The sequence below is a fragment of the Penicillium argentinense genome (genome assembly GCF_028826775.1).
Source record: "Penicillium argentinense strain IBT 30761 chromosome Unknown utg000005l_segment0_segment0, whole genome shotgun sequence".
Classification (NCBI taxonomy): domain Eukaryota; kingdom Fungi; phylum Ascomycota; class Eurotiomycetes; order Eurotiales; family Aspergillaceae; genus Penicillium; species Penicillium argentinense.
The window spans coordinates 6,251,149-6,263,905 of NW_026622664.1; the positions used below are offsets into that span (position 1 = coordinate 6,251,149).

Here is a 12,757-nt window from a genome sequence, read left to right on the forward strand (position 1 = left end):
GTCAGAAACAGAATTTCACGAATCCGCCAAGAATAACAATACCCTTCTCTTTCCCGATCTGTTGGCCAAAGCCTGAAGTAAAACAAACTAATATCGTCTAGAATATGAATTCACGTGAACATTCATTTATGCTAAATACAAATTGTTGTTATCCACTCAATCATTGCTGGACGAGGCCGGTTTTGCAGAAGCACGATGACATGACAGAAACATCAGCCACTGCAGCCGCGGTTTTCAACTGTTTTTCAATAATATTGGCTTCGACACCCCGCCCCAAACGCATCAGACACACATGGTATCCCCTCAGCGACCAGACATTATTTCGATGCTGGTGAGCACGGATCAAGCTATCATCAAGACCGAGGTCTTGTGCATAGATAGCGGCAGCTTCTTCCACATGTCCTTGTTCAAGAAGAAGAGCTGCATAAGGGTGTCTGGCTGGGAGCATCCAGCCCCATGGCTCACTGTACAAGAGGTCATCATCGTTATAAACAGCTTCACGGAGCTTTTCAAAGTCGACTTGGTAGTTTCCACGTCGGTACTCAATCTCACCATCCAACATTGCCGTGGCAACCTTCAACTCGTCCACAACCCGATTCGGAAAGTCCAGTCTGGTGGGAGGCACGCGTCTGGCAGCTTCCTGATAAAGAGAACGCTCCTTATCCGCTGCTGTTAGATTGTTAGTGGCAGCATATGCGACCCCTTTAGCATAATGTGTAAAAGCAATAGTCACACAATACAGATCCTTATCCTCCGGAACTGCAAGTTTCTTGATTTCTTCCCAGAGACCAAAGCGGATCATAACATGCAATCGTACTGATTTGAAAAACTCCATCCAGTCCACCATCGGAGGTGACTTGATTCGAAGTAGTTCTTCGGTAATTGTAGTTTCCATGCGGTCGCTTGATTCAAGAGCGACCTTGGACTGCCCGGCCATCATAGCGGCGTAGATCAGAGAGTGGTAGTTATGAATTCGATAAAAGCTGTAGAAGTTCAGTCCGCCCTCGTGGCGGTAGTACTTGTCATCGGCCATGGTTACTTTCATATTGGAGTCGATCGAGCGGCGATAGTCTCCAATAAGGACATCCAGATGAGAGGGCATGTGGTGCATATGGCCACCATCCGGGACCAAATTGCGAAGATGGTCCGCTGGCACAAGGGCAGCTTCCGGGGTTTCTGACATTTCCATCAAGTGAATGTACATGTGGCAGATGCCCGGGTGGTGTTTCACCCCTGGAAGACTCAGACCATGACCGAGAATCTCTTTGGCTTCAAGTGCAGGGGACTAAGGTGTTGGCTTCCCGGTTCTCACCTCGAAAAGGTCCCAGGGTCGTGTGTTCATGAGAGCGTCGGCAGAGAGAGTAATGACGTCCAGATTCTCTGCTCCGAACTTTTGGTAGACATCTCTCATGGCATCAGCGTAGGAGACATTACACGCAGCGAAATCATCGTCAGTAGAAGTGGCTTCCGTGGGAAAGCGAAACTGGATGGCATTCACCATAGCCTGTTCCCATGGGGCTGCTGAGTTTAGGTACACCTTGGCTTCTTTGCTGATGTGGAAAGATGCCCTGACACTATGCTCGAGGTCTTTTTTGTCAAAAGCAGCCTATTTCTTGTTGTAATTAGGTCCCATCGCGAATGCAAGCCCCCAGTAGGCCATTGCGCATGTCCGATCGTGTGCAATCGCCTGCAAGAAACAGGCCGCTGCTTCGACATGATTGAATGCATAAGCCCAGTTGAGACCACGATCGAACCAGACCTGTGTCGCTTTGCTGTTGGTACTGATCTTGCAGCTGTAGGCTCCAAGATCGTAGTAACCGATATCCAGGTCGATAGGGGTAACTTGAGTATACTGCGAAGCCATCTTAAGGTGAAGTAGCAGAGTGATTTAGGCTGAGGGGGTGCGGGTGGGGTTTATATATTTTAATTCTATGAAACATGCCCAACTGTAATGAGATTCAAGCTACTGTACTTTTGCTCACCGTCGATGACTAACGAATTATGCCAAGGATAGTCAGTTAATTTGGATCTATCCGTCATCGGGTAATCTCTGACGTCACCCGACCGTTGGGTCGGTGTTTGTTCCGTGCCCTGGAAGCTTACAATCACCGAACAGACCCACTTGCCAACTTGCGAAAGTGTTATTTCACCGAATGCCATAAGATAATTCCGGATTGGCACGACTTTTGGGGAAAGTAGACCATGCCTTATGCGAAAGGAGCATTCGGTTAACCGGGCCTTGCATTTTTAGCAGAAGTTACTGTTGTAATCACCAGCTAACGTAACCCACAAGCGAACCGCCCACACAAGCGAACCGCCCACCCATCTCAACCTATAATTTTGATTTGCATATAAAATAACCACAACGCCATTAAATTATTGATATCACTGCTTCGGACATCTATTTATCTTATGCCCTATCCCTCCACAACCACTGCATCTTGGTGGCGCCCGTTGTCGTGGTGTATTAGTCTCATTTGCGACCGGAGCTAGTTCTGGATGAACAGGATCCAGAGATTCAACGGCTTGGTTCGAACTGAATATTACGTCTCTTCCCTCCTGAATTGACATGCCTTCAGTACGGTCGATGCGTTTATTAGACCTCTTGCGTTTTTGTTTCCGAACCTCATTGGCAGCGCGCAAATCCCGGATTTCTTTCTCCAACATCGCTAGCCTTTGAAGCGTGACATGGAAGCCTTTAAGAGTCTGCTCTACCACATGCTTTGTAGGCGTTGGAGGGCTCACGGATCGATATTTGAGTAGAGCTTTGACTGAAAATTCTTGCCGATATAATTGTTTTGCGTTGAGTGGTGTTGTAGGGCTCCACTCACTTGATCGGCTTCCTGGTCGGCTTCCTGGGGGGTTGGTGTTCGAAGCTGAATATTAAGCTTCGATATAACCCGATCGGGATCAAAGGGTATTAAACCAGCAGATTCGAATGCGCTCTGAATTATATCCGAGTGATATGAGATCTCGCGAGCGTGCGGGTAGGCGGCAAGGAAATCAAGCTTGTCAATATGGTTGATATTGCATCGAGCTTTTCGCTCAACCAAGCCACCATATGCGCGCTTTAGGTTCGCAAAACACCCGACATCTAGTGGTTGTAGCAAATGAGATGAATGCGCTGGCATGCAAATTGGTATAATATCATGTTCAGCGCAAAGTCGGTCGAATTGAGGTGTCAAATGGCTACCATGACCATCAAGGACTAGAAGACGATATTTACCCTTTGTACGGCTCGCCGTACTCGGAATAAAGAGATCTTTCAGCCAGCGAAGGCCAATAGCATCAGTTGTCCATCCATTATCACTGATTTCGATCCTCCAGTCCGGTCCTACCCCTTTATCTTCGTACCAAGCCTGGTGATGTGTCTTGGATTTGAAGATAAGACAAGGTGGTAATTTGAAGCCCGACGCACCAATACACTCGATAGATGTGACCCATTCACGATTTCCAGGTTGTTTAAGAGATCTCCGACCGTAGTATTCAGCACGGGTGACGACTTTTGCAGTAGCAATAAGACCCATTGCGAAGCCAGTCTCATCAAAGTTATATATATCGTCAGGTTGGATGCCGTTCTCATTAATCGTGCGTTGAACCAAGTCGAACCACTCTCGTATGACCTTTGGATCCTCGCATTTTGCTCGTTGGTAGTTGTACTTTCGAGAGAACCGAGATTTAAGATCATCATGGCGATTAACAAAGTTGTAGACCCAGTTGACGCCAACAGTCTGCGTACAGCGTTCGGCTAATAGAAGATTGGCCATTTCTGCCACCATAGCAGGCCGAGGAGCTGATCCACGTGAATCCATAGAGAGCACCCACTGTAGAAGTGATCTCTCCTCGTCTTCTGTCAATTTATGGTTGTTGGCGCGTGTTTCTGAGCGACTTTGTTGACCGTTGACGCGATCGCGTAGAGTGGACCAGGGGACGTCGAATTGGCGTGCTGCTTTGCGAATAGAGGTAATTTGACCATTTTTAATGGCATGCAGGGCTAATGAGAGTCTGCCCTGCCTATCCTGCGAAAATCGGGCAGAACTAGATCGATTTGGTGGTATGGTGGATGGTTATAAAAGAGAGGTTATAGTACTCAGATCAAAATTGATGGGGTGGGCGGTTCGCTTGTGTGGGCGGTTCGCTTGTGGGTTACGTTAGGTACTGTGTACACAGTTAAGTGGACAGTGTGTATGCTCCAAAGCAAAGTCAATTGATTCTTGTTGATAGATGTGTGTAGATGTTCAGTCTAGTTGGAAAAACACCCCTAGATCCCACACGCCGGCCTTCGGCGGTCACAACACCGAGGCCACAGCCCAGCGCAAGAATGCGTACACCAAGCAAGGGATGTTATCCATCGGTCGCTAGCAGTGGGTCACAGCCAGTTTGTTCTGACAGGAGAATATATCCCGACAGATTCCCAGACGTACAATACAACTGCTTATCCGAATTCGTAGATATGCTGCGAAAAGAGTTGTCTCAGATACTGCGGCCATGAATGCATTTGACTAGCTCCGCCCAAATGATTGAGCCAGGAGTTAATATTTTGGAGGCCCCCCGAATTTGAAAATGTAATAAATACGGAAGTCACTTGGCTAATATGTCAGTGCTATAAATAAATAGGCAATTCAGTCACCAGTGAGAACATTCATATGTACTTGGCCAGATCGACTCAGAAAATTCTCAGGCTCAAAAGGACAGCCTCTCTCATTCCCACTGAAGCTGTCCTTGCGATAAAACTACAATATCACAGCAATAGGATCCAAATTGTTCCATTTCGACACCTAGGGCTTTCAACCGAAGCATTCTTTATGACGACTGCGTATTACAATTTGACAAACTGAGGGGTTGGTCAAATACCACTAGGACCCTTCGGGATGGGCTTATTCATCGTTCACCCAATTTCCACCTAGTATGGTGTCATAACACGCCATAGTTCAAATATAAAGACCCCTGAGATCGCTCAACCGATCTCAAGAACCTTCAATCAATCATCTTATTCTGTTTGGACATCTTCAGTACTAGCCAGTACATCGATTCCTCATCCTGACAGTTTACCTTCTCATTCGCTACCATACACATCCATACACCGCCTTCCCAACACCAAAACGATACCTCAGGCACCAATCCCGCAGAAAGTCACAACCATCACATAAGATAACTCAGGTATCTATCCGAACATATTTATTAGCGAGGCTAGAAAAGCCAGGCAAGACTTTGCTTATAGATTTTATTCCATCCAGTGAGGTTCTGGTGCTCAATAGCCATCATGGCCTCATATTCGGCCTCTTCGCGATCAATCTCCGCCTTTCCGGTCCAAATATCGGCATCGTGGGGCTTGACAATCTCGGTCTTCTTGAAGAACTTCCATCCGGTGAAAGCCATCATGTAGAGGGGAATACCGAGATATGAGGTGATGAAGGTCTTGTAGTCAAAGTTGCCATACTTCTCTGGGTTATGGATAAACACGCCAAAGCTGCGGGTGAAGGCCAACAGAACGCAGAAAAACAGGGCGATGGAGGAACCGATGATTCCCAGGGGAGCCTTGTAGGCGAGTGTTGACTCATCGACACCCTGTGCAAGGCGAGCACGAATGAAGAAAATGTGAGTGATCAGAAGAGAGATCCAGGTCAACACTGTGGTGGCAGGTCAGAGACAGGACACAATTCGAGTCAGTTGGGGAAGATAGAACATACATCCGAAGATCGACACCATATCGGTGAAGTAGCCGAAAACCTCCTTGGAGCCATTGGAAACACTCATGAACGCGAGCAAGCAGAAAGCAGCCGAAAGAGCCAGGGCAAAGATTGGCACACCCGCCTGGTTTGTGCGAGCAAATATTTTGGGGGCTTTCTCCTCACGAGCGAGACCATATAGAGTTCGCGTTGCAATGTAAAGGTCGGAGTTAGCGGCAGAGAGCACAAACACAAGGATACAGCCGTTGATGATATGCGGAAGAGCGGCGACTTGCTTCATGGCGACAACGAAAGGTGACGCCGCGGCAGAGTTCTTGGCCTTGGTGGCGAAGGCCAAATCTTTGGAGTTGTACGGGACCAGCATACCAACGAAAAGGACACTGAGAATATAGAACACGATGATTCGCCAGAAGGTAAGCTTGATGGCTTTTGGGATGGTCTTGCGAGGGTTCTGAGCCTCTCCGACGGTAACACCAATAAGCTCGGTGCCTGGAAGAAAATAAGGTCAGAAAGTCCGAAATTGAAGAAGTGCGGAAAACAAAACGACTTTACCGAGGAACGCGAATGTGGCCTGCACCATGGTGGACCAGAAAGCAAGGAACTTTCCAAGGCTCCCATCGACATATTTAGTGGCAAAAGCACCAGGCTCATGCCAGTACCGGAAACCTCTCCTGTCGTGATCGGGGCCACCACCAAGTGCGAAAATGAAAGCGCACAGAATAATGCCTAGAATGACGATCACCTTGAAAGACGAGAGCCAAAATTCCAATTCACCAAAAGTTTTCACACCGAAGTAGTTGATCACGATGATTGCTACCATGAAGATGGCAATCCATACGCCAGGGCTGACATTGTCTGCAGAAGTTTTCGGCCAGAAAGTTATGACCAGGGCGGCTGCTGTAAGTTGCGTGGGTGGGAGAATAATATATTTTAGATAGTAGCTGGGGTATAGTTAGTTTCCTTTCCTTCAGAAACTGAAACGAGTGATTACTCACCACCATCCGAGGGTGAAACCGAGAGCGGGATCACAGAAACGACCAGCGTAACCAGTGAAACCAGACGACAGGGGCAGCCAGGCAGCCATTTCACCCAGACCACACATGACTGTCCAAACAACGAGACCCATAAAACAGTACGCAATCAGCAATGAGCCAGGCTAAATGGAATGGTTAGTCAATTTCAAATGTAGATAGGGGGAATCCCACATACTCCGGCTCTAAATAACAAGTCAGAAATATTTCAGGTATGGTTTAAATAGAGGAAAACTCACGCCAAGGCACTGCCAGTGCCAACAATTAATCCAGTACCGATCGCACCGCCGATAGCAATCATAGAAATGTGACGCGCCTTGAGCTTTCGATGGAGCTGAACTGGCTCATCCTGCTCGCCTTCCTTGGTGTCAATATCGTCGGACTGCGCCTCGAGAGCGTTGATCTCGTCGGGGTGACCCATTTTGCCACAAGCCGAGTCGACTAAAAACTAAGCAGCAGATCGGAATGAGAAGAAATGGATGGGCAGGACAGCAGGAGAGGGGTTGGATGGAAAGAAATATAGAATCTACCCAACACGCCATTTATAAAACGAATTCCGAGGTCAAACTCTACACTGCCATTATCTCTTCCCACTTGGCCCCCTTCTGTAGTGGAGACGAAATTCTGGAGAGGCCTGAGAACAAATATTGTACTACTGCCCTACCACGTTTTGATATGCTCGGAGAGTCTGGGCACTTGCAGCTCTTGGCAGTAGCTTACCGGCCACTCCGTCTCGCTGTCTCCCTCCTATGCCCCGCATGAGGCGCATCTAGAGTGAACGGCGAACAAACCATTCAGGACCCTTGATTGCTTAGTTTTTTTCCGCAGGAATGAAGCGGGAGAAGCCAACCTGCCGTCTCATGCCGTATCAAACCGTTCATGGGGCCTAGATAATGAACAATAAAGACGACCCACCCATCACCTGGGGAGAGAATTCCCGGGGTTATGACAATCAGAAACTGCGGTGATTTGCCCTATCTCCCCCCACCCCCGGGAACCTTGATGCTACAGGCAAAACCTTCTATCCTGTCTTGCCATCTACTGCCAGCCACAAACTGGCAGAATCCTTTGGTGGGGCGTTTCACGGCCGATAGACACATGCGCCGACGGCTCCGGTCGGTTTGGCCGAGAGGGTCCTCTGGCGCAGTAAACTCCGATAGGAGCTTGATTTCATGGACTAAACTCAACCTCAAACTCAGCTTCATCACTTTTTCCTTAATCGCAGTGGCAGCAAAGGGTTGGGGGAGGGGGAACATCGGACGCCACGCGATTAATTCAGGTTCCCGCCACCATCACGATGTACTGAACGCCATCAGACCGTTTCACAATGTCTATCAACTACTGTCTAGCAAGATGTGCTTATCTCGCATTGGACTTGGCCAACGATTTATGAAGAGCATGTCCTCAAGAGGTCTCTTCTACAACCATCTACCAGAAGGGTTTCCATATAGAATCATGCATGGGTCCAGACATTCTATATTTCATTATTTACGAAAGCCGCTTTATTTTAACTGGTGAGCGTGAATACAGTATCTAGAGAGCAGCTAATGGTGTTGGGTCTTGCAGCAAAAGGATACAAAGGACGGCGACAGGCGACTTGCCCACCAGGGACTCGTAGATCTCGGGATCGGTGGCACCCTCCAGGCCGAAAAGGACGACTTGGTGTTGGTCCAATCCCAATTTCTCACAGAGGGATGGGTCCGCGCTGAACGCCAGCATGGCGCCTATGCTGGCGGCCGGCGATTCACGATTCACCACACACGATGGGGATGTCGCCCTCGCGGCCATTAGCCAACGCCTTCATGCCTTCGATTTTATAGCGGAATCTGGGACCGACAGGAAGCCACTAGCCAACCAGGCGAGGATCTTCCACGCAGCCGGGGAGGGAGCGCGACATGCCGGCCCCACAATGGGGCGCACAGGGAGCCTTGCGACTGATGTGCCTCGCCATTCTTCGCGCTCTACAGGAGACAGTCGGCCTCGGAGGGCTCGACAACAACGAAGCGGGCAATTTCGCGGGAGGCCTTTTTGAGACGGTTGTGGAAACATTGGAAGACAGCCGCGGTGATGCTACCAACACCACCGCATAAAAGAACGTGGGTGATGCGATCAAACTTGGGTTCCAACACAATCGTTTCTCTGAGAACCACCTTATAGACGTCCATAATGAGTACGCTTTTTCCTCTGCGTAATCTTTTCTCATTGATCAATAGGCCTGATCTAGCTCAGTCAAGATAAGTCTATATTTTCATCTAAAAACGAACATTAGTGTGAAACATGAAACATATATATTTGATAGCTTGAATGTAATATCAACATAAGGGCCGATCACTTCGAGCTTTGAGCAACGAAACGATCTTGAGCCTCGAACACGGCAGCGGGCGATTTTCCCACTAGAGACTCGTAGATCTCAGGGTCAGTTGCGCCCTCGAGGCCGAAGATCACGACCTGACTATTCTCATCCAGTCCCAGTTTCTCACGAAGGCTCGAATCTGAGCCAGATCCTAGCATAACGCCCAGACTGGCAGCTGACGACTCACCACATACCACGGGAATATCGCCCTCGTGGCCATCAGCCAGCGCCTTCATGCCCTCCACCGCAACGGAATCGGGAACCGCAATGAAGTCACTGGTTAACCAGGTGAGGAGCTTCCACGCCGCTGGAGAAGGTGCGCGACAAGCCAGACCAGCCATCAGAGTATGGAGCGTACCTTCGGACTGATGAGCCTCGCCATTCTTCGCGCTCTGCAGGAGACAGTCTGCCTCAGAAGGCTCAACAACAATAAAGCGGGGCACTTTAGCAGGCACCTTCTGGTTTCCACGAAGATGAGTGTAGAAGCCTTGGAAAATGGCAGCAGCAATACTACCAACACCACCGCACACAAAAACGTGAGAGATGCGATCGAGTTGAGGAATCAATGCGACCGCCTCCTCGAGGACGACCATGTAGGCGTTCATTACGTGCTGAGGCACATCTCCATCAAAGTCAGACCAGGAGGTGCTGCTGACGAAGTACCAGCCGTTCATGCGAGCATCTTCCTTAGCCCGGTTAACCGAAGCTTCATATTCACCGTCAATTCGAATCACAACCGCACCCAAGTCCATCATACGCTTGGCGCGACCCTCGCTGACATGGTTGTGAATGTAGTCGACGCAGCGGCAGCCGAAAATCTTAGCACCGTATGCTAACCCACGACCTTGGTTACCGTCCGTCGCGACGCAGACAGTGACGCGCTGCGTGATATCACGATACTTGTCGGTGCGGAGCTCAGCTGCCGAGGGCCAGACACCCATCTTCGCATGCACCTCCTCAGCTAAGATCATATAAACCGAGTAAGGGGCACCCAGCGCCTTGAAGGAGCCCAGCTCGGTTCCAAAGCGTCTGCTCTCATCTTTGACAAATATTTCCTGGATTCCCAATTTGTGTGCGAGGTTGGGGAGAGCGCGAAGGGGTTGTTGGGCCGTGTACTCTGGCCAGGTGCGAATTTCATCGACGGCGGGCATCCAGTTGGAAAGATTCTGCATACAGACGGCCGCGGTGGCCTCTGTCTGTGGGGACAAGCGGTCCGCATTGTAGTGATGAGAGTACTCCATCTTGACTAGTTGGAAAATTGGTGTTCAGGATTCGTTTGGACAATTCGTCTGTCAGTTCCAGCTGTGTCTATGTATTATGTTGCCCTTATCATTCACCTTCGCCGACCGTCCATCGCCATCTTCAATCTTCGGTTCCATCTATGCCTCTCTGTGAACACCTCAACCTTCTCTCCGTAGTTTCGGCCCATCCGCGGGGGCGCCGGGCGGCGTTTCAATTTCTTAAAGCCCCACCGTGCCCACCTCTGACTCTCCAGTGGGGTTCGGCGACTTCTGCTTGCTCCCGATGATTGACCGCGTTCCTTTCCAAGGGTTTTTGACTTTTGACTTTGGTCATGACTACATCATACGCTAGTTGATGGTTATTCCAATCGAGGGGATCTGGCATCGCGGGGTCCGGTCCGACTTGAAATTATGGAGAGGAATGTCAAGGATAGCGCGTAATGGTGCCACTCTCCCCAGGTTCCCACGCCCATCCCTGCAGACTCGGAGAGAGTGCGCCCGGCCAATATACTCAATAATCTTCGCCAACATTATCATCTCATGGCAACAAATCTCAGCTAGGATTGCAATATATATTCAACTCAGCGACGTTGAATGTGTCCTACAGTTTTACAATGCGTATAGGTAATTGAACGAGTCATTATGTCCGAGCTTATCGAGATTATTGGGTGTTCCATTAGTATGTTGAGATTGGCTACGACGAAGCACTGAATATTGAATAAGGGCCTGCTAGACAAATCGAGATTGATGGAATTGACAGAACTTGAACTTGAGTGTCAAACTGTCTACATGCGATTCTAGGGGTATTTATCCCTGAACGGGCGCCAAGCCCCTGACAGTAGTAAACCCCTATTATCGGTCTCGATCGGTGTTCTTCCATGAAGATCCCCTGAATGTAGAATATAATGTCGGCAAGAGCGTTTGAAGCGCATATCAAGCTCAGTGCCTCGGGTTTCCCTGAACAGGCATGCCGACAGAGGTTGGGAATGAGGCATCAATTCGGTGCCTTATCCTGGAACCTCAACATAGTAACATATGCTTTCCCTTAAATATATATATCTAATACATATACGATCCATCCATCGTATTAGTACTACTCTATTCCAACCATTGCTACACTGGCACAGATAGAGACGGATGAGATATTTTGGCCCGCACGGGGCACCTGCGGTCTTAACACTGGCGATGTAGACCTCGTTGACGGAGGGCTACGGCGCCGTGAGGGCTGCAGGCGGGCCCAAATGACCCGGTGGGTCAAAAGAGGATGGTGGAGGGGCTGGTGGTATGGAAGATGAGACCGGAGTTGGATGACCGGTCTGGAATTGACGGTTCCAGGCATATAGTGTTGTTGTAGGTGTTGTGAAATAAATGCGGAAGGCTTCGGAAGACCATCTCCCGAGGGCTTGGATGTGGTCATTTCTTAGGCCTGCGTTGTGGGCGTGTTGTGCTGCCCCTTTCCTGAAACTATGACCCTTAAGTCCCGTGGTGTCTTCCCCGGCGCGGTTGAGCTTAGAGATAACCGCACGTTGGAAGGCGGATGAGGTGAAAGGACCAGAGGAGAGCGCAAATAGAGGAGCAGTCATAGGTTGAGAAGCATGGAGGAATAGCTTAGAAAGGCCTTCGACGGGGCAGCCTGCGTCGTTTGTCGCTGCAAGGACAACATTGACACCTTCGTGGTTTCGGTCGGTCTTGCTTCTCTTCAAAGTAAGGAGGACGTGATCCATGGTGGGGGAGAACCTGACATCCGCCCGGGTTAATTTAGTAGCAGCGAAGACTTGAGTGTCTCTGAGGTCGGTAGCTGAGTATGTAAATTCCCCGACCCGAAGGAATCCGGCGAAGGCAACGCGGGCGGCCACGGCAAGATTAACGTTATTTTTCTGGGCCGCTGAGAGCCCCCGCGGTTGGGCAGGGAGATGTGAGATTTTCCCTGAAAGGGTTATAACTGAGGCGCGTGAGATTGGGTTGCGAATCCGCTTTCGGCGGGGCGGTTGCAGCCGGCGAGCGCCATCGATCATGCGACGAAAATGCTTAGCGTGGAGGTCAAAAATTGTGTCAGGTAGACCGTTATCGACGTGATACGCGCGGAGAGCTGAGAGCTCAGACATAGCTGAATCGGGCTTCACAGGTGGGGAGCTACCCGCGCCCAGTAGGCGTTCCGTAAGCCAAGTGCAGATAGACGGGGCTGTGGCTGGCCACGGCTACATTTCATGGATCGCGCAGCTGCGGGCGTAGGAGCGCTGCGCCGAGCGATAACCTCTTCTGGTTCCTTCTGCAAGACCATTCCAGACCAGCTTCGCATGGCCAGCATTCACGAAAATAGGCTGTCGAGAGAACCAGGTTGGCGGAGCAAGGGAAAGGAGCTCGTCCACTGTGGGCAAATATTAGCGATGATCCTATAATCGGAACGGGACAGAGCATCAGCTAGTAGGTTCTCCGATGAAG

The 12,757-nt window shown here is 49.7% G+C and overlaps 6 protein-coding genes across 6 annotated transcripts; all 6 read right to left on the reverse strand.

Annotated features, from left to right (window-relative positions):
* Window positions 1-160: 160 nt before the first annotated feature.
* Window positions 161-1,864, reverse strand: N7532_007132 (uncharacterized protein; the record flags this gene model as incomplete). The annotated part of the gene is made up of 3 exons (XM_056619625.1): window positions 161-1,261; window positions 1,313-1,606; window positions 1,760-1,864. The coding sequence occupies 3 exons, from the start codon at window positions 1,862-1,864 to the stop codon at window positions 161-163; spliced, it is 1,500 nt and encodes a 499-aa protein (XP_056475784.1).
* A 3,326-nt stretch (window positions 1,865-5,190) lies between these two features.
* On the reverse strand, window positions 5,191-7,142 carry N7532_007133 (uncharacterized protein; the record flags this gene model as incomplete). Its single annotated transcript, XM_056619626.1, has 6 exons — window positions 5,191-5,630; window positions 5,691-6,179; window positions 6,243-6,631; window positions 6,686-6,846; window positions 6,900-6,906; window positions 6,961-7,142. The coding sequence occupies 6 exons, from the start codon at window positions 7,140-7,142 to the stop codon at window positions 5,191-5,193; spliced, it is 1,668 nt and encodes a 555-aa protein (XP_056475785.1).
* Window positions 7,143-8,254: 1,112 nt separating this feature from the next.
* N7532_007134 (uncharacterized protein) lies at window positions 8,255-8,509 on the reverse strand (the record flags this gene model as incomplete). The annotated part of the gene is made up of 1 exon (XM_056619627.1): window positions 8,255-8,509. The coding sequence occupies one exon, from the start codon at window positions 8,507-8,509 to the stop codon at window positions 8,255-8,257; it is 255 nt and encodes an 84-aa protein (XP_056475786.1).
* Window positions 8,510-8,682: 173 nt separating this feature from the next.
* N7532_007135 (uncharacterized protein) lies at window positions 8,683-8,886 on the reverse strand (the record flags this gene model as incomplete). Its single annotated transcript, XM_056619628.1, has 1 exon — window positions 8,683-8,886. One exon carries the CDS (start codon window positions 8,884-8,886, stop codon window positions 8,683-8,685), a length of 204 nt encoding a protein of 67 aa, XP_056475787.1.
* Window positions 8,887-9,049: 163 nt separating this feature from the next.
* Window positions 9,050-10,315, reverse strand: N7532_007136 (tryptophan synthase beta subunit-like PLP-dependent enzyme; the record flags this gene model as incomplete). Its single annotated transcript, XM_056619629.1, has 1 exon — window positions 9,050-10,315. One exon carries the CDS (start codon window positions 10,313-10,315, stop codon window positions 9,050-9,052), a length of 1,266 nt encoding a protein of 421 aa, XP_056475788.1.
* A 1,208-nt stretch (window positions 10,316-11,523) lies between these two features.
* On the reverse strand, window positions 11,524-12,420 carry N7532_007137 (uncharacterized protein; the record flags this gene model as incomplete). The annotated part of the gene is made up of 1 exon (XM_056619630.1): window positions 11,524-12,420. One exon carries the CDS (start codon window positions 12,418-12,420, stop codon window positions 11,524-11,526), a length of 897 nt encoding a protein of 298 aa, XP_056475789.1.
* Window positions 12,421-12,757: the final 337 nt, after the last annotated feature.